At 44.1% G+C, this 18,613-nt stretch overlaps 1 protein-coding gene across 2 annotated transcripts in view; it reads right to left on the bottom strand.

Moving 5' to 3' along the window:
• LOC119454388 (juvenile hormone acid O-methyltransferase-like) overlaps window positions 1-6,034 on the bottom strand; it is a 124,385-nt gene extending 118,351 nt beyond the window's left edge. The window contains exons 1-2 of one of the 2 annotated variants that reach the window (XM_049668443.1): window positions 5,929-6,034; window positions 2,864-2,989 (exon numbers count right to left, since the gene is read on the bottom strand). In XM_049668443.1, coding sequence (XP_049524400.1) covers window positions 2,864-2,986 — 123 coding nt within the window. In that variant the 5' untranslated portion in view covers window positions 2,987-2,989; window positions 5,929-6,034. Of the gene's footprint in view, window positions 1-2,863; window positions 3,091-5,928 lie in introns of those variants that run through there. The other variant, XM_049668442.1, reaches the window with a different exon arrangement.
• Window positions 6,035-18,613: the final 12,579 nt, after the last annotated feature.

Here is an 18,613-nt window from a genome sequence, read left to right as displayed (position 1 = left end):
TGCTGACAGCACTGCTGTTATGCATGTCTACAAATATTCTGCAATGTCAGTCGAGTGTTGCTTGAACGTCACACATGTACGTTGCCTGAAAGCTCAAGTGACAAAGGCAACATCCACATTACGTTGCCAGGAAGTTCTGTTAACGTTATGTTAACGTCGTGAATGTGCTGCTCAACGCTGCCACAACGTTACGACCCAACGTTGTGTGGCGATCAAAAAAGAGGACATTAGCAGCATGTAGGCAACGTTATACGCCGACATTTGTGCACATTCAGAGAACGTTATGGCAACATTTTGCGTTACTTGGGAACCTGCTCGCAAAAGTAGAAATGTATGGGTTACAAAGCAGTGTTTACAAGAAATACGAACAAAAAACTGCTTATTCGATGCCTTTATTTCAACGCGGTCTCAAGAAACCTTGCGTCAATTTAAGGCACAAAGGAATAAAGTTAATAGTCTTCTACGTCGAGAGAAAAGAGTGTACTTACAAAATTTATTTAACGATGACGTTGTGAAAAAATCAGATATCGTTTGGAACCGTATTAACACAGTTCTTGGCCGAAGTGGCTGTAAGGAGACTATTAGAGAAATAACGATTGATGAAAATGTAATATCAGCAAAGGAACTAGAGGAAACTTTAAACAATTATTTCACCAATTTAGTAAAGAGTTCTTACGATCCAAATTGCTTGATTTATCTAAATTCAAGGACCAGCCAGTCTGCATTTTTGACTCCTAGGACTAATAAGGAAATAATTAGCACTTTTTTATCCATCAGAAGTAGTAAATGTTGCGATGCCGACGGTTTTGAAATTGGGCCTGCAAAGTACGTACTAGATGTCATCACTCCGGCATTGACGCACATTGACAACCTTGTTTTATCTGATGGTACTTTTCCAAAAAGCCTCCAGGTTGCTAAAGTTAAAGTGTTACACAAGGGCGGCGATAAAAATGATTTAACTAACTATAAACAAATATCCGTCTTGCCAATTTTTTCAAAACCTCTCGAAAAACTAATTCACAGCCGCATCACATCCTTTGCAACTAAGCATAAATAAATGACAAATATGCAGTTTCGGTTTACGAAAGGTCAGTCTACTGAAACTGCCCTTCTAACGCAAAAAGAAATTATATTAGATTCTTTCGAACATCAGCTATGTACATTGGGTATATTTGTCGACTGCTCGAAGGCCTTCGACTGCATAAATCATACTACCCTACTAGAAACGTTTACCTATTATGGCTTTCGAGGCGTTTTCCTGAAATTAATAGAAATATCTTCAACACCGCATGCAACAAGTAGTTATAAACTGTCACACGTCTGATTTTAAGCCACTTGACGCAGGAGTACCACAGGAAAGTATTTTGGGGCCCTTGCTTTTTTTGTATTTACATTAATGATTTGGTGAGCATTGATAATGACGCAAAACCTATTGTATATGCAAACGACACAACAATTCTAGTAACCGCAAAAGATGCTGTACATATAATGATTAAAGCCAACAAGGTTCTGTCAAAACTATCCTCTTGGAGTATCGCGAACTCGTTAACAATAAATTTTAATAAAACCAAGGCTGTACTTTTTAGGCCAAAAAATCGAAACATTGATACTCGTACCATTGTACAACCTAATAACTCCATTTTGCCAATTGTTCCTTCTTTTAAGTGTCTTGGCGTTGTACTTGAGCAACATTTTTCGTGGAATGCTCACGTGGAAATGGCAATGGGTAAGCTCTCTCGGATGACTGGAATACTATGCAAATTGCGTTTCTTCCTTCCAGAAAGTATTAAACTTCTTCTGTACAAATCACTGTTCTTATCATAGATTAACTATTGTAATCTTGCCTGGGGCACTACAACGCTTTTTCATATCAATACACTGCAAAGAATGCAGAAAAAGGCCGTACGTTGTATCCTAGACGTTCCTTACTTAATTCGAACTAGTCCTCTATTTGAAAAGCTGAATTTACTATCAATGCCCAACATTTACGAAAGCATGTTAATACGAAGCTATACGACCAGTATTAAAAAAAGCAACGACAACCTAAAAAGTATAACTAACTTCGTACCAAAGCATAAAACGGTCAATACAAGGAGCTCGGAAATGTGGGAATTACCGAGGCGTAGAACAAATTTTACCTATCAAATGCTACGTTTTCGCCTACCTTACCATTTAAAGAAGGTAAACATAACATGATGCTTCATTTTTTTATGCTAGTATAAAGATGTATCTAAATACAAGTGTGTATACAAACGTTCATTCTTTGATGCGGTGTATTTCAAGTATAATAATTATTTTTGTTTTGCCTTTGTACTAAGTGTATCAAGACCTTTTGTATATAAAGCTGTAAAAACTATTACATACATTGTGTCCCATTAAAGCTTTTATAAAGATTTTCTATAAAGCTTGTGTACATAGTGTTCCATCTTTTGACTGTTGTTAAATTTCTGTTTATTGTTTTTGTGATGTATTTTGCAAGTACTAGCTGTAATTCTAAAGAAAATACTCAATATGTATGTCATATGGTTTACTTTGTGTGCTTTACTTCCTCATGGTAATCCTGATAATAGCTTCAGAGTTAATAGTGTGGACATTCTCCTTTTCTATTTTCTTGTGTTAGACAGTGTTTGTCCTTTTTCGTTTTGTTGCTGCCTTTAAAACGGGGCCATGGACCACATCAAGCCTTGCTGACTTTTTGTCCACGGTCCTGAACATGTGTTGTATGTTTGAATAAATTTTTATTTGATTTGATTTGATACGTGACGAAGGCCACGGAGCCTCGCAATAAAATACGTGCCCATAACTGAACGCACATAACGAACTTCTCTGCTACTATTTTATTTGACATGCGTACAACTCTCACCTGAAATATGCCTTTGAGATGTTCTCCAGGATTGGCGCTTAGTTCTGCGTACATCTCGGGAGCAAGCTGGCTTTTGAATGGTCCACCTTGCAGCAGCTTCTCGGATACCTTTGTGGAGGCCATCACCTTTAATGATAGCCAGCAATTCATATATCACGCGTTGTGAGAAAAACATCTCGGATAAGCAGGCAGGCGAAGAACAGACTCGCGCGAACAAAAAGCTTAATACAGTGAAAGTACAGAACATGGTGGTGGGGACAAGTACATTACGTACTTCGGCACTGATTGCAGCTGAGGTTTTAACCGAAAGTATCGGGGTAATTTTTGCCAGTATTATTTACCAATACCAAACTTACCTTGTAAAGTACATTTCATCTACTAAGTTAATTTTACGTTCAATTTGTGTTGGATTGGACATATTTTAAGTATTCTTTAAGAAGTAAATTAGCTTTCACATGCTACCTTGTAGCTGATTGAGGCTTTTTTTTTTACCCTAAAGAAGCATGCGCTTATTTTGATGTCTTAGTTATATCATAGTGAAATTCTGTGGTTTCGCGTGGCAAAACCACGATGTGATTGGGAGGCACGCCGTGGTCGGGGACTACGGATTTATTTTGACCACCAGGTGATAGTTGTACTTTAGTTAAGATTATTTCATGAATAAAGTATTTGATTTTTGGCGTTCACTGTTTGTAACCAGGTGACCACTCTGACGAAATGATCGGTTGGCGCAATACGCATCTTCTGTATCTGAATTAACCAAATATTTCGGTGGAATTATGTACAAAATTTCGAATCTGATTGCAGTTCCCCACCACGCGTGCCGTACTGAGGGACTCCGGATTAGGTTTCACCATCTCGGGTTCCTTAACACAGATCTAAGCCTACGTAAACGAGCGTTTTTGCATTCGCAGTCATGCAAACCTCCCGATTGCAGCGCCAGCACAGCTTTGCGCAAGACGCGTGAAATAAACACAGATTGCACCTCTGCGTTCGTTGCGTGCTGACGTGCGTTCCGCCGCTCGTATATACGCGGCGTTCTATAGGCGTCCTATATCGCGACCTCTATACCCAATGTCACAAACAAAAAACTCGCACCCTAGAGGTAAGCAGCGGAGCACCTAGGTGACTCAGTTGCCACGACGGGTGTGTATCGGAATTTTCGTGAATGTTCGTAAACGTTGTTGCCAAATGTTAGCAAAATAGTCCTGTGTAATCAGCTTGCGCGTACGACGGGAATAAGGCTGTACTATCTAGAATGTACGTTGGCACCAACTATCACTCAGAAATGTACGGTGATACTTGTGCGAGATATATCTGAATAGTTCAAGCAGTGAGTTAGCAAAAGTGCTAGAACGCCCCTGCCTCACTATCTGCACTCGAAAAAATCAGGTGACTTCTAGTAAAACCCCTATTCTACAAAGACGGATTCCACTTCACTGCGGCATTTCAGTGATGTGATGACAACTCAAAAGGAAACAAGATTGCTGTTGAATTGTTTAACCGAAGAATATTTCCAAAGGTGCTACCAGCATTGAAAGAAGAAGTGTAACTTTTTGTGTGTCCCATGGGACGTATTTTGAACATTACCACATTCAAGTGTCTGAAATTTTTTCACATGAATTTTTTTAAACATACTCACCCAACCTTTGCGATAGTTGCATGCTCTTAAATAGCTAACGGACTTGGCCCATCATTTCAGTTTTTGACTACCGACGGCTGTGTTCGTCGCTATCGTTGCTTTGCCTATTGCTTGCTTTTCCAGGCACAAAGTGCCCCAAGTTGGCTGCGAAATACTCCACTCACGCCGTTGGAACTGTTTTATTCGTTACCGTCACTACAGCGCGACATCTACTGCAGGTGTTTCTCGGTTGTGTACCGGTACCCCTTGTAAGCTGAAGCCACGAATACAACTCCCGCGTCACGAGAGACAGCTACAAGAATTGGTGCCCGAGTCCAGACATTTCTTCGAGATGACCTGGTAGATCCAAAATCCAAAGCCACGATTACGATAGCTTCATTGACGCCTTCAATGATTGTGCTGCAACTGAGAAAGGCATCGAACCTACGTGGTGCATCGACAGACGACCCTGAAACCTTGATGGATACATTCACAAGCTTGCCTAACTACAACAACTGGAACTGCGAAAACAAGCTTAGGCATAGGTAAATCACCTTCGAAGACACCGTCATGGCATTGTGGGAACTGTGAATGTTTTGAACGTGCGCGAAACATTACTCGGCCGTTTGGGAACCCTACTACATTTCTCGCAACGATAGCATGTAATATATGTGCTTTGTTATACTGTATACGTGAATATTACTCCATAAATGCTTTTTCAAACAATCAGAAATATCTGGAAGTGTGTTTGCCTTTACATTTTACACTATCTTTCCATCTTGTTCTAACTCTAGAAAGTTACAGTTCCGTTTATTTGAATACGGGCGTTTAGCTTTCAAAGACTAAGTGGCTATAATAGTTTCTGAAACCATGCAATTGTGCTCAAACAAAATAAAATCATTTGTTTTTGGCAAAATCAGCAAGGTTTTGGGGCTTTTTTTTGCCATTATTAAGACAGCCCATATCACGAATTACTTTATCGCGTTGTGACGTATGATCACGATGCAAACATCATCTGCGCAATGAAGTATCTTCTTAGCATGTTTAGCGCTCCACTTAAATACAGCACCTCAATAAACGTATAGACTGACGCCTCAAACTGGTTATGATCTGCTTGATTTAAAAGGATAATATTGCAAAAATTGTATATGATTTATAACCCTCACCGTCATGAGAAACTTTATTCTTCAGAGAGAACCTCTTTGGAATAAGAAATCGGCGCCGCCAAATTTGTTACGTGCATCGGCAATATTTTCATTTTCCCTGAATTACGGTATTTCCCGCAAGAATTATGATAAAATAAAGGAAGTATTAGAACATAGAACCTTCATCGCGCGAAGGCCCTGTGTTCAAGTCTGTGGTAAATTCAGGAAATAAGATAAGGCTTCCAACGGACATTGCCATTAGCATTTTATAGAACAAGCAGAACGATAAACGTACTTACTTTCGCAGATGGACAGTAGATTGGCTTTTTGATGCTGGTAAGTCTGTTACACAATAGAAGCAATACATATTATGGCATGAACTTCGCTAACTACAAAAAAGTAAGTTTGCTTCGACAGACAACTTTGACGCGTAATACTTAAGTAAAAGAGCAAATTGGAATTGCATAGGAAAAATGTAGGTACTCATTTTGCTGATTACCGGTTATTGCTGGGCAGTTTGTTATTCTCAGAAAAATCTCACAAGAACTTTGACGATGTAGCTTCACTAATAGGAATAGATTGGATAGCTGCCTGTGATATTTGTGCCAAAAATAAGACAGGATACAGCAATGTCGGCCACTATGAAAGCTGGAATACGAAGTGGAAGGGATCCAGGTCATGCTGTACTACGTGCCTCGATGATTCCTGCCGCGGCACATGTGGTTCAGTCGGTACCTGCATGAACGCACCTGTACAATGAACGTACATGTGGGTGTTACCTCTTGCGAACGACAAAGCCAACGAGTAAATGTTAACGCAACTGGTGAAACCCGTACATTCAAAAATCCTTACGATGTCTATTTGGGCAGCGTGTCTGGTGGAACGCGAACAAAAAATGTAAGGCGAACGGTTGCTCTAATTGCAAGTAAGTTTGCATATCTATAAAAAATTTCATTTTCTTTATTTTTGTCAACATGATCAATACTCTAGGGCGCACAGATTCGTATAATATACAATATACAATAATATAACAAAACTAGGTCAGAAATTCCAAGCGAGGCTTTCACAACGACAAAATTTCATCGTGCTGTTCATCTTACTTCCAATTTTATTGAGCTTTTCAGGTGAACTCATTCGCGTAAATGGTACCCTTGTATTAGTGCTTAAGACAACCCATTCAAGCGCACTAGATTTCCGGTAGGTAAGAACACTGCAACGTTATCAGCCCAACCCTGACAAGTGACTTCCTCCAATCTTGTCCGAAAAATGATGTAGGTAGCGTTTGTTGCCCATTTGTATATGTTCATATGATACAGTAGGAAAATCACAAATAAATTGTTAAATTCTCGTCTCATAAGAATTGACGCTGTCTCTTTATCGCTTCCTATTGCTACTTCTGTTGAATGTTCGGAAGAAAAATGCTGCTAATTTAATTTTCCAGAAGCTCATGATCGACTGTTCAAGAGACACCAAAAGACTAACCAGCCAAAAAAGTAGTTTGTTTCAATGGTAGGCTACAGAATACATCGCCAATGGCCCAACTACGCGTTGCACAAATTTTTCGTTTATATCTTCTTGGGCCGGTAATCTCGCACTAATTAGGAACGAAAGGGGTACCGTAATTTGACAATTGCCATTGCCCCCCCCACCCGCCGTTCTGCTGCACAACACAATTTACTTATTTACTCTTGTCCACGAAGCAGAATTTATCTGCAATAGGGTACCATGCAATAGGGTACCTTGGTAACAAGTTAAGGACCGCACAAAGAGCGATGGAACGAAAAATCTTAGGACTAACGTTAAGAGACAGGAAGAGAGCGGTGTGGCTCAGAGAACATTCTAGTTGACATTAAGCGGAGGAAATGGAGCTGGGCAGGCCATGTAATGCATAGGATGGATAACCGGTGGACAATTAGGGTTACAAAATGAATATCAAGAGAAGGAAGGCGCAGTCGAGGTCGGCAGAAAACCAGATGGGATGAAGTTAGGAAATTTGCAGGCGCAAGTTGGAATACGCTAGCGCAAGACAGGGGTAATTGGAGATCGCAGGGAGAGGCCTTCGTCCTGCAGTGGACATAAAATATAGGCTGATGATGATGATGATGATGATGATGATGACCATGCAAAGCTCCAGCATGGAGCTAACGTTTAGTTAGGTGGCTTGTGTTTCGAGAAAACGCCGCTTCCACAATGTTTCTCCGAAACTTTCGTCCAGGTATCAATACGTTGTTGGAGCGTTGTTAAACAAATCAAGGTTCCATCCACTTTCCTGCATTCGTCTTGATTATAAGGTGACGTGTACTAGAATAGAAACTTGGGTGAGTTGGTGGGAAGTGATGTTTAGGAAACTAACAGCACTGGGCAGATAGGACACAAAGAAGAACACGACACTGGTGCTGTCGTGCTCTTCTTTGTGTCCTTGTCTACCCAGCTCTGTTATTTTCCTAAAGATGTATAAGGTGACGGTTATTTCTAATAATATGTTTTTAAGACTTTCTTTTCCCCCTAAAGAGGTTGCCGTGCCTCAAATGTACAGCCTATCTCCATGTTTCTGGACGTTCTCCGAAATGCCGGATGAATGAAGATAAAATGAACCTAAGTATGTAACGCCTCGCTTTGAACAAAGTGTTATCAGTCAAGACTTTGTATGATGCAATCCCTCGCAGAAGTACAGAACGCCGTATTTAAAGCTGTGAAAAAAATGGCAGCCGATCCACGAAGTGAATGCTGATGATGGAGCGAAGCTCCTTGGACGATTACGGCTGCTGCTCGAGCTTTCGCTTCGGAGTCTCGCTGCCGTTACCGGCGTGCCGCTTCTTCTCGTGCTCGTAGCTCGGGGTTAGCTTCGCGGAGTTGCCGTTGGGCTGCCGCGTCTCGTTCTCGAAGTGTAGGATCAGAGTCACGACGTTTGCGCTTACGTTCGTGATTCTCCATACTGCAGTGCTAAGTGTAGCGACAGCGGCGAGGCGCCGGCGCAACACCTGCACGCGGTCGGTATGCGCGCTGCGAACGGTTCTGTGCATGACGTCGTGCGCTTGCTCGGGAGGGGTTTCGGAGCGGCACCGGCGCAGCGCAACACCTGTGCGCGGTCGGTATACGCTTTGCGGGCGCCACGCGAAGCTACGACGACGATGTCGACAACGGACATCGTGAGAGCCTAAGGAGCTTTGCTCCTAAAAATGCGCCAGTCCTTCCCCTGTCGAGAAAGGCGGGGGGGGGGGGAGCAAACGAAGCTTGTCTTGTGTGTATGTGACCTTCGTAAGGCTAACGTAACGTTCACGACATGTCACGGCAGTAAAACATAAACGTTTAATAAATGTAAGCATCCTGAGAGGGAAACGTAACACAAAACGGATGGAAAAGTTGCACGAAAGGGAAACAAAAGTAGAAGGAAAGGCAATGAAAAATACTACGAAAGGGAACGAAAACTAGCAGGATAGGGGAAGCAATTTGTCAAGTTCACACAAGACAACCTTTTCTTACCCCCCTTTTCTCGACATAGGAAGGGCTGGTGATTTCTCTTCTTTCTCTTTATCTCTATCTTTCTCTCTTTCTTTCTATTTATTTTCTTCCTCTCTGTTTCTTTGTCTATTTATTTCTCCCTCTCTATCTTTCTTTCTCTCCTTCTCTCTCTTGTCCCTGGTATGTACCATTGAGCTTGGACCCTTTCTGCACAATGGCCAGGATCGGCCCACTTTTCACTGTGACACCACCACCACCAGTGCCGAAACTTGAGCCTATGAAGCTTCTATTAAAACTCCGCATCCCTCACAAGTGACATTTATTAGATGCGAAGCATTTTATGGTCGGAGCTATGTCAGTCCCTCCCTCCATCCATCCACCCATCCGCCGTGCGGCGTCCACACTCCTACTGCGCAAGCGCATCCTCCTCTCCTCTCGGCAATCATGCGCATCCTCCTCCCCCTCCTCTCATTTCGGCATTCCTCCTCTCCTTTCCGACGCTCCACTCCTCTCCGGATTGAGCAACGAATGGCAGCACCTGCGGCTACGCGTGCGATAGTGCGAAGCAGCTTAGGTTAAAGGCGCGACAGTAGGCGCTGCATACTCCGCTGGGGGGCGCCACTTTAGCTCGCGGTATAATGACGCACGAGCTCCGCGCCTCTCATTCTCCTCCCGCAACGAACGGTAAATATAACGGTATCTACGTACCTCAACCTAACGGAAACGACGAACTGAAAACTAATGGAAACTTGAGTCGACCCCATGGCTACTTCGCATACTGCTCAGGGTTCCCCTACGGGAAGATGGTGTAATTTTTTTTGCTTTGTATGGCACCAGCTGATTTGGCCACGTGCCAGTTTTTACACCGAAGCTGTACATGGCCAGCCGATTCGTTCGTCCGTCGCCTGTACACAGAATCTACCATCATCATCAATGGCTCAAGCGTCGTCTTCTTCCACAGCTGGCTCCGTTGCCGCCAGCTTTAGGGACAAGCGTTCGTTCAGACGCCAGCATGCAATGACATACGTGTCGAAGACTACGGCTTGGTCCCATCTGCCCCTGAGCCGCAGCTCACCCCGCGCAGCTGCAGCCGGTGCATGTGCTACAGCTACACCGTACCTGTACCACATGCGCCGGCTGTAGCTGCGGCTCCGGGGTCGATGGCCCGTGCCTATCAGCGAACACAATCTGTGTGCGCTGCTCCGCCGCGGCGGGCGGCGAGTGTCAACACTTAAAGCATATTAAGGCGAAAACATTTAATGGCTTATACTCGCGGCGTCCAACCATCCGTTGGTCGGTGCCCTGGAACGGTGCCAGCAGTGGCCTCTCCCCCTCACACTCTCTCAGCAATCACGTGATGGCACAGCGGCTCATAGCAACAGTTGCGCCGCCACAGCTGTGGTCTCTCCCCCTCACACTATCCCAGCAATCACGTGATGGCACAGCGGTGCATAGCAACAGTTGCGCCGCCACAGCTGTGGCCTCTCCCCCTTACACTCTCTCAGCAATTCCGTGATGGCACAACGGCGCATAGCAACAGTTCCGCCGCCACAGCTGTGGCCTCTCCCCCTTACACTCTCTCAGCAATCACGTGATGGCACAGCGGCGCATAGCAACAGTTGCGCCGCCACCGCTGTGGATTCTCCCCGTTACACTCTCTCAGCAATCACGTGATGGCACAGCGGCGCATAGCAACAGTTGCGCCACCACAGCTGTGACCTCTCCCCCTTACACTCTCTCAGCAATCACGTGATGCACAGCGGCGCATAGCAACAGTTGCGCTGCCACAGCTGTGGATTCTCCCCCTTACACTCTCTCAGCAATCCCGTGATGGCACAGCGGCGCATAGCAACACCTGCGGCCACAGAGGTTAGAATTCATCAGTGAAAGAAAATACGCTCTAATTCTAGGTGGTGACTTCAACATCAACATGTTAGCTGATAGCAGTGCTAAATTAGAACTCGAATCGTTGTGAAACTCTCATTCTTGTAAAAATTTTATAACATCCCCCACGCGAATCACTCCACAATCAACAACACTTTTAGATCTGTTTATAACCAATTTTGATCCCTCGTTTGTTAAGGCTGGCACTTTAGTTCATAATATTAGCGACCACTTGCCTATATTTATGTTTGTCAGTCAATTCATTAACACACCTAAACCACTGCATTCGGAATTTTCATACAGACTAATTACCCCAGAAACACTATCCGCTTTTAGAGACCGCTTAGGCAGAACAAACTGGAACGAAGTATTCGCAACGAGCGACCCCAACTTGGCATACGATTTGTTTATGAAGAAGTTTTCTGAATTATACTTCGCATGTTTTCCGGTCAAGTCTTTTAAAACCTGCAAAAAAAGTCGAAAACCTTGGGTAAATAAAGAATCCCTCAAGCTTATAAGAAAGCGGGACCATTTGTTTAAGGCATTTATGGCGAGTAAATCCCCTGAAGCCCTCAAAGCTTTCAAGAAATACAGAAATTTTGTTACTAAACACCTTCGGAATGCAAAAAAGCAATATTATTCTAACCTGTACAACTCGACACAAGGACGCACAGAAAATGTTTGGAAGGCATTAAACACTGTAATCGGTAGTGCATCTGAGGCAGTAACTAAAATTGTAAAAGACGGAATAGAAGTTCAAGGCTCTGAGCTAGCTAATGCATTTAACGATTTCTTCCTATCAGTTGGTGACGCTACCACCAGCAGCGCTGACCTAAGATATATGAATGACCGAACTAACCAAACCATATTTTTAAAGCCAGTATCAGATGGTGAGCTTGTAGCCACATTTCTAACCCTCAGCAATAGCAAAGCCACTGACGCGGACAATATTCAAATAAAACCTGTAAAACATGTCATTGATATACTAGCACCATGCCTTACCTACATATTTAATATGTGTTTGTCTACAGGAATTTTCCCTCGAAATATGCAGATAGCAAAAGTTACAGTTGTATATAAAAAGGGTAATAGAAATGATATGTCCAACTACCGTCCTATCTCAGTTCTGCCTGTATTTTCCAAAGGTTTGGAGAAAATAATTTTGAAACGCCTGACCTCTTTCACCGACCGCTTCAACTTGATAAGCTCTGCACAGTATGGCTTTCGCAGAAACAAGTCTACAGAGCTCGCACTACTGGCCCAAAAGGAATTCATTCTAGAAAATTTCGAGTGTAGAAATATGGTGCTTGGGCTTTTTTTAGACTTTTCAAAAGCCTTCGACCTCATTAATCATGATATTCTGCTTCAAAAAATGGATCACTATGGCATAAGAGGTGTCACGCACAAACTAATCAAGTCGTATTTACTATACCGTACTAAATTTGTTGCCATCGAAGGAAATCATTCTTCAATAAAATGCATTAAAACAGGCGTCCCTCAGGGAAGCATCCTGGGACCGTTTCTGTTCATACTTTATATTAATGAGATTGTCCACATTGATAAAACAGCGCAATATATAATCTATGCTGATGACACGAGTTTATTCTTTTCGGGCAAAACATGTGCCGATTTGGGTAGTCGAGTGAATAGCGCACTGTCTGAAATTATTGCATGGGCCCAAATGAACTCCCTAAAACTAAACATTAATAAAACGAAGGCAGTTTTATTTCACCCCCGCCACGCATACGTCCAGTTACCCACCATTTTGTTAAACAACTCTAAAATTGAAGTGGTAAAAAGCTTCAAATCATTGGGCGTGTATTTTTCACAAAACATGACATGGGATGATCACGTGAACTACATTATTAATAAACTATCTAGGACAACAGGCATTATGCGCCGCCACTGCTACAATTTTCCTACCTCTGTTAACATACTCATATATAACTCTTTATTTTTGTCTCTATTAAATTACGCGTTTCTTGTATGGTCAACAACAACAGCTGGAAACATACGCAAACTTACCGTCCTGCAAAAAAGTGCTCTACGCCTAGCCTGTAAAGTTCCATATCGCTACCACACTGCAGACTTGTTTAAGCAGTACCACATCATTCAGGTTACATCAATGTATGGTTACAAGCTATGCCGTTTATATAAACTCGGTTTGCTGAAAAATAATGATGACATGACAAGCCTAGCAAGGCTAGAGAAAAACATTCATGGTTATAATGTACGCCATCCTGAAGTGTGGTATGTCGCGAAATGTAGAACTAATTACGGAAATGAAATGTTAAAATTTCCATTGCCTACACTTCTAAACCACATAATAAAAGAAAATAACATTGACATATCTTGTACATCACCAAAACAACTGCGTTTAATGTTTGTATAATGATGTGATACGACGATTTCCTTGTTCTTTATGACTGCTTCGTAATCCCCTTTTCAAGTGACGTTTTATATCTTTTGTGTTTCCTTAGTAGGTTGTACTTCTTTAGCCGCACGCTTTTATGCTTTCCCGTGTGCTAGGGGGGTCAGGGCACCTCAAGCTCTTCTTACAGCTTTTACCTGCCCTCCTCGTAACTTTTTCTTGTTGCGGAATAAAATTTAATTCAATTCAATTCAACACTTGCGCCGCCACCGCTGTGGATTCTCCCCCTTACACTCTCTCAGCAATCCCGTGATGGCACAGCGGCGCATAGCAACAGTTCCGCCGCCACAGCTGTGGCCTCTCCCCCTTTCACTCTCCCAGCAATCACGTGATGGCACAGCGGCGCATAGCAACAGTTCCGCCGCCACAGCTGTGGCCTCTCCCCCTTACACTCTCTCAGCAATCACGTGATGGCACAGCGGCGCATAGCAACAGTTGCGCCACCACAGCTGTGACCTCTCCCCCTTACACTCTCTCAGCAATCACGTGATGCACAGCGGCGCATAGCAACAGTTGCGCTGCCACAGCTGTGGATTCTCCCCCTTACACTCTCTCAGCAATCCCGTGATGGCACAGCGGCGCATAGCAACACCTGCGGCCACAGAGGTTAGAATTCATCAGTGAAAGAAAATACGCTCTAATTCTAGGTGGTGACTTCAACATCAACATGTTAGCTGATAGCAGTGCTAAATTAGAACTCGAATCGTTGTGAAACTCTCATTCTTGTAAAAATTTTATAACATCCCCCACGCGAATCACTCCACAATCAACAACACTTTTAGATCTGTTTATAACCAATTTTGATCCCTCGTTTGTTAAGGCTGGCACTTTAGTTCATAATATTAGCGACCACTTGCCTATATTTATGTTTGTCAGTCAATTCATTAACACACCTAAACCACTGCATTCGGAATTTTCATACAGACTAATTACCCCAGAAACACTATCCGCTTTTAGAGACCGCTTAGGCAGAACAAACTGGAACGAAGTATTCGCAACGAGCGACCCCAACTTGGCATACGATTTGTTTATGAAGAAGTTTTCTGAATTATACTTCGCATGTTTTCCGGTCAAGTCTTTTAAAACCTGCAAAAAAAGTCGAAAACCTTGGGTAAATAAAGAATCCCTCAAGCTTATAAGAAAGCGGGACCATTTGTTTAAGGCATTTATAGCGAGTAAATCCCCTGAAGCCCTCAAAGCTTTCAAGAAATACAGAAATTTTGTTACTAAACACCTTCGGAATGCAAAAAAGCAATATTATTCTAACCTGTACAACTCGACACAAGGACGCACAGAAAATGTTTGGAAGGCATTAAACACTGTAATCGGTAGTGCATCTGAGGCAGTAACTAAAATTGTAAAAGACGGAATAGAAGTTCAAGGCTCTGAGCTAGCTAATGCATTTAACGATTTCTTCCTATCAGTTGGTGACGCTACCACCAGCAGCGCTGACCTAAGATATATGAATGACCGAACTAACCAAACCATATTTTTAAAGCCAGTATCAGATGGTGAGCTTGTAGCCACATTTCTAACCCTCAGCAATAGCAAAGCCACTGACGCGGACAATATTCAAATAAAACCTGTAAAACATGTCATTGATATACTAGCACCATGCCTTACCTACATATTTAATATGTGTTTGTCTACAGGAATTTTCCCTCGAAATATGCAGATAGCAAAAGTTACAGTTGTATATAAAAAGGGTAATAGAAATGATATGTCCAACTACCGTCCTATCTCAGTTCTGCCTGTATTTTCCAAAGGTTTGGAGAAAATAATTTTGAAACGCCTGACCTCTTTCACCGACCGCTTCAACTTGATAAGCTCTGCACAGTATGGCTTTCGCAGAAACAAGTCTACAGAGCTCGCACTACTGGCCCAAAAGGAATTCATTCTAGAAAATTTCGAGTGTAGAAATATGGTGCTTGGGCTTTTTTTAGACTTTTCAAAAGCCTTCGACCTCATTAATCATGATATTCTGCTTCAAAAAATGGATCACTATGGCATAAGAGGTGTCACGCACAAACTAATCAAGTCGTATTTACTATACCGTACTAAATTTGTTGCCATCGAAGGAAATCATTCTTCAATAAAATGCATTAAAACAGGCGTCCCTCAGGGAAGCATCCTGGGACCGTTTCTGTTCATACTTTATATTAATGAGATTGTCCACATTGATAAAACAGCGCAATATATAATCTATGCTGATGACACGAGTTTATTCTTTTCGGGCAAAACATGTGCCGATTTGGGTAGTCGAGTGAATAGCGCACTGTCTGAAATTATTGCATGGGCCCAAATGAACTCCCTAAAACTAAACATTAATAAAACGAAGGCAGTTTTATTTCACCCCCGCCACGCATACGTCCAGTTACCCACCATTTTGTTAAACAACTCTAAAATTGAAGTGGTAAAAAGCTTCAAATCATTGGGCGTGTATTTTTCACAAAACATGACATGGGATGATCACGTGAACTACATTATTAATAAACTATCTAGGACAACAGGCATTATGCGCCGCCACTGCTACAATTTTCCTACCTCTGTTAACATACTCATATATAACTCTTTATTTTTGTCTCTATTAAATTACGCGTTTCTTGTATGGTCAACAACAACAGCTGGAAACATACGCAAACTTACCGTCCTGCAAAAAAGTGCTCTACGCCTAGCCTGTAAAGTTCCATATCGCTACCACACTGCAGACTTGTTTAAGCAGTACCACATCATTCAGGTTACATCAATGTATGGTTACAAGCTATGCCGTTTATATAAACTCGGTTTGCTGAAAAATAATGATGACATGACAAGCCTAGCAAGGCTAGAGAAAAACATTCATGGTTATAATGTACGCCATCCTGAAGTGTGGTATGTCGCGAAATGTAGAACTAATTACGGAAATGAAATGTTAAAATTTCCATTGCCTACACTTCTAAACCACATAATAAAAGAAAATAACATTGACATATCTTGTACATCACCAAAACAACTGCGTTTAATGTTTGTATAATGATGTGATACGACGATTTCCTTGTTCTTTATGACTGCTTCGTAATCCCCTTTTCAAGTGACGTTTTATATCTTTTGTGTTTCCTTAGTAGGTTGTACTTCTTTAGCCGCACGCTTTTATGCTTTCCCGTGTGCTAGGGGGGTCAGGGCACCTCAAGCTCTTCTTACAGCTTTTACCTGCCCTCCTCGTAACTTTTTCTTGTTGCGGAATAAAATTTAATTCAATTCAATTCAACACTTGCGCCGCCACCGCTGTGGATTCTCCCCCTTACACTCTCTCAGCAATCCCGTGATGGCACAGCGGCGCATAGCAACAGTTCCGCCGCCACAGCTGTGGCCTCTCCCCCTTTCACTCTCCCAGCAATCACGTGATGGCACAGCGGCGCATAGCAACAGTTCCGCCGCCACAGCTGTGGCCTCTCCCCCTTACACTCTCTCAGCAATCACGTGATGCACAGCGGCGCATAGCAACAGTTGCGCCGCCACAGCTGTGGTCTCTCCCCCTCACACTCTCCCAGCAATCACGTGATGGCACAGCGGCGCATAGCAACAGTTGCGCCGCCACAGCTGTGGCCTCTCCCCCTTACACTCTCACAGCAATCACGTGATGGCACAGCGGCGCATAGCAACAGTTGCGCCGCCACCGCTGTGGATTCTCCCCGTTACACTCTCTCAGCAATCACGTGATGGCACAGCGGCGCATAGCAACAGTTGCGCCGCCACAGCTGTGACCTCTCCCCCTTACACTCTCTCAGCAATCACGTGATGGCACAGCGGCGCATAGCAACAGTTGCGCCGCCACCGCTGTGGATTCTCCCCCTTACACTCTCTCAGCAATCCCGTGATGGCACAGCGGCGCATAGCAACAGTTGCGCCGCCACCGCTGTGGCCTCTCCCCCTTAGGGCCCATTCACACTTGCGACTAGGCGAGGTCGCGCGACCAAGTTGGTCGCAAAGCGACCAGTCGCAAGTAGTCGCAAATGGTCGCTTTTCTCGAAATGCGACCATTTCGGGCCAGTCGCTCACTGCTCCATTTTTCAGTCGTGCGACCGCAGTCGCAAAACAGCTGGACCAATCAGATGCGAAGGAACAGGACGTCCGTATACGCAGACGCTTATTTTACGCGGCGATGACATTTCAAGCAGACGTGAACGCCATATCGTGATACATTTCGGTTTAGCGACTCGTCGGTCGCATTTGTAAGTGTGAACATCGTTTGTCTTGAGTAGTTTTCTGGTCGCCAGTCGCAATTGGTCGCGCGACCTCGCCTAGTCACAAGTGTGAATGGGCCCTTACACTCTCTCAGCAATCCCGTGATGGCACAGCGGCGCATAGCAACAGTTGCGCCGCCACCGCTGTGGATTCTCCCCGTTACACTCTCTCAGCAATCACGTGATGGCACAGCGGCGCATAGCAACAGTTGTGCCGCCACCGCTGTGGCCTCTCCCCCTTACACTCTCTCAGCAATCCCGTGATGGCACAGCGGCGCATAGCAACAGTTGCGCCGCCACCGCTGTGGCCTCTCCCCCTTACACTCTCTCAGCAATCCCGTGATGGCACAGCGGCGCATAGCAACAGTTGCACCGCCACCGCTGTGGATTCTCCCCGTTACACTCTCTCAGCAATCACGTGATGGCACAGCGGCGCATAGCAACAGTTGCGCCGCCACCGCTGTGGATTCTCCCCGTTACACTCTCTCAGCAATCACGTGATGGCACAGCGGCGCATAGCAACAGTTGCGCCGCCACCGCTGTGGATTCTCCCCGTTACACTCTCTCAGCAATCACGTGATGGCACAGCGGCGCATAGCAACAGTTGCGCCGCCACCGCTGTGGATTCTCCCCCTTACACTCTCTCAGCAATCCCGTGATGGCACAGCGGCGCATAGCAACAGTTGCGCCGCCACCGCTGTGGATTCTCCCCCTTACACTCTCTCAGCAATCACGTGATGGCACAGCGGCGCATAGCAACAGTTGCGCCGCCACCGCTGTGGATTCTCCCCGTTACACTCTCTCAGCAATCACGTGATGGCACAGCGGCGCATAGCAACAGTTGCGCCGCCACAGCTGTGACCTCTCCCCCTTACACTCTCTCAGCAATCACGTGATGGCACAGCGGCGCATAGCAACAGTTGCGCCGCCACAGCTGTGGCCTCTCCCCCTTACACTCTCTCAGCAATCACGTGATGGCACAGC

The sequence above is a fragment of the Dermacentor silvarum genome, chromosome 5 (assembly GCF_013339745.2).
Source record: "Dermacentor silvarum isolate Dsil-2018 chromosome 5, BIME_Dsil_1.4, whole genome shotgun sequence".
Classification (NCBI taxonomy): domain Eukaryota; kingdom Metazoa; phylum Arthropoda; class Arachnida; order Ixodida; family Ixodidae; genus Dermacentor; species Dermacentor silvarum.
This window is presented reverse-complemented; position numbering and strand designations above follow the sequence as displayed.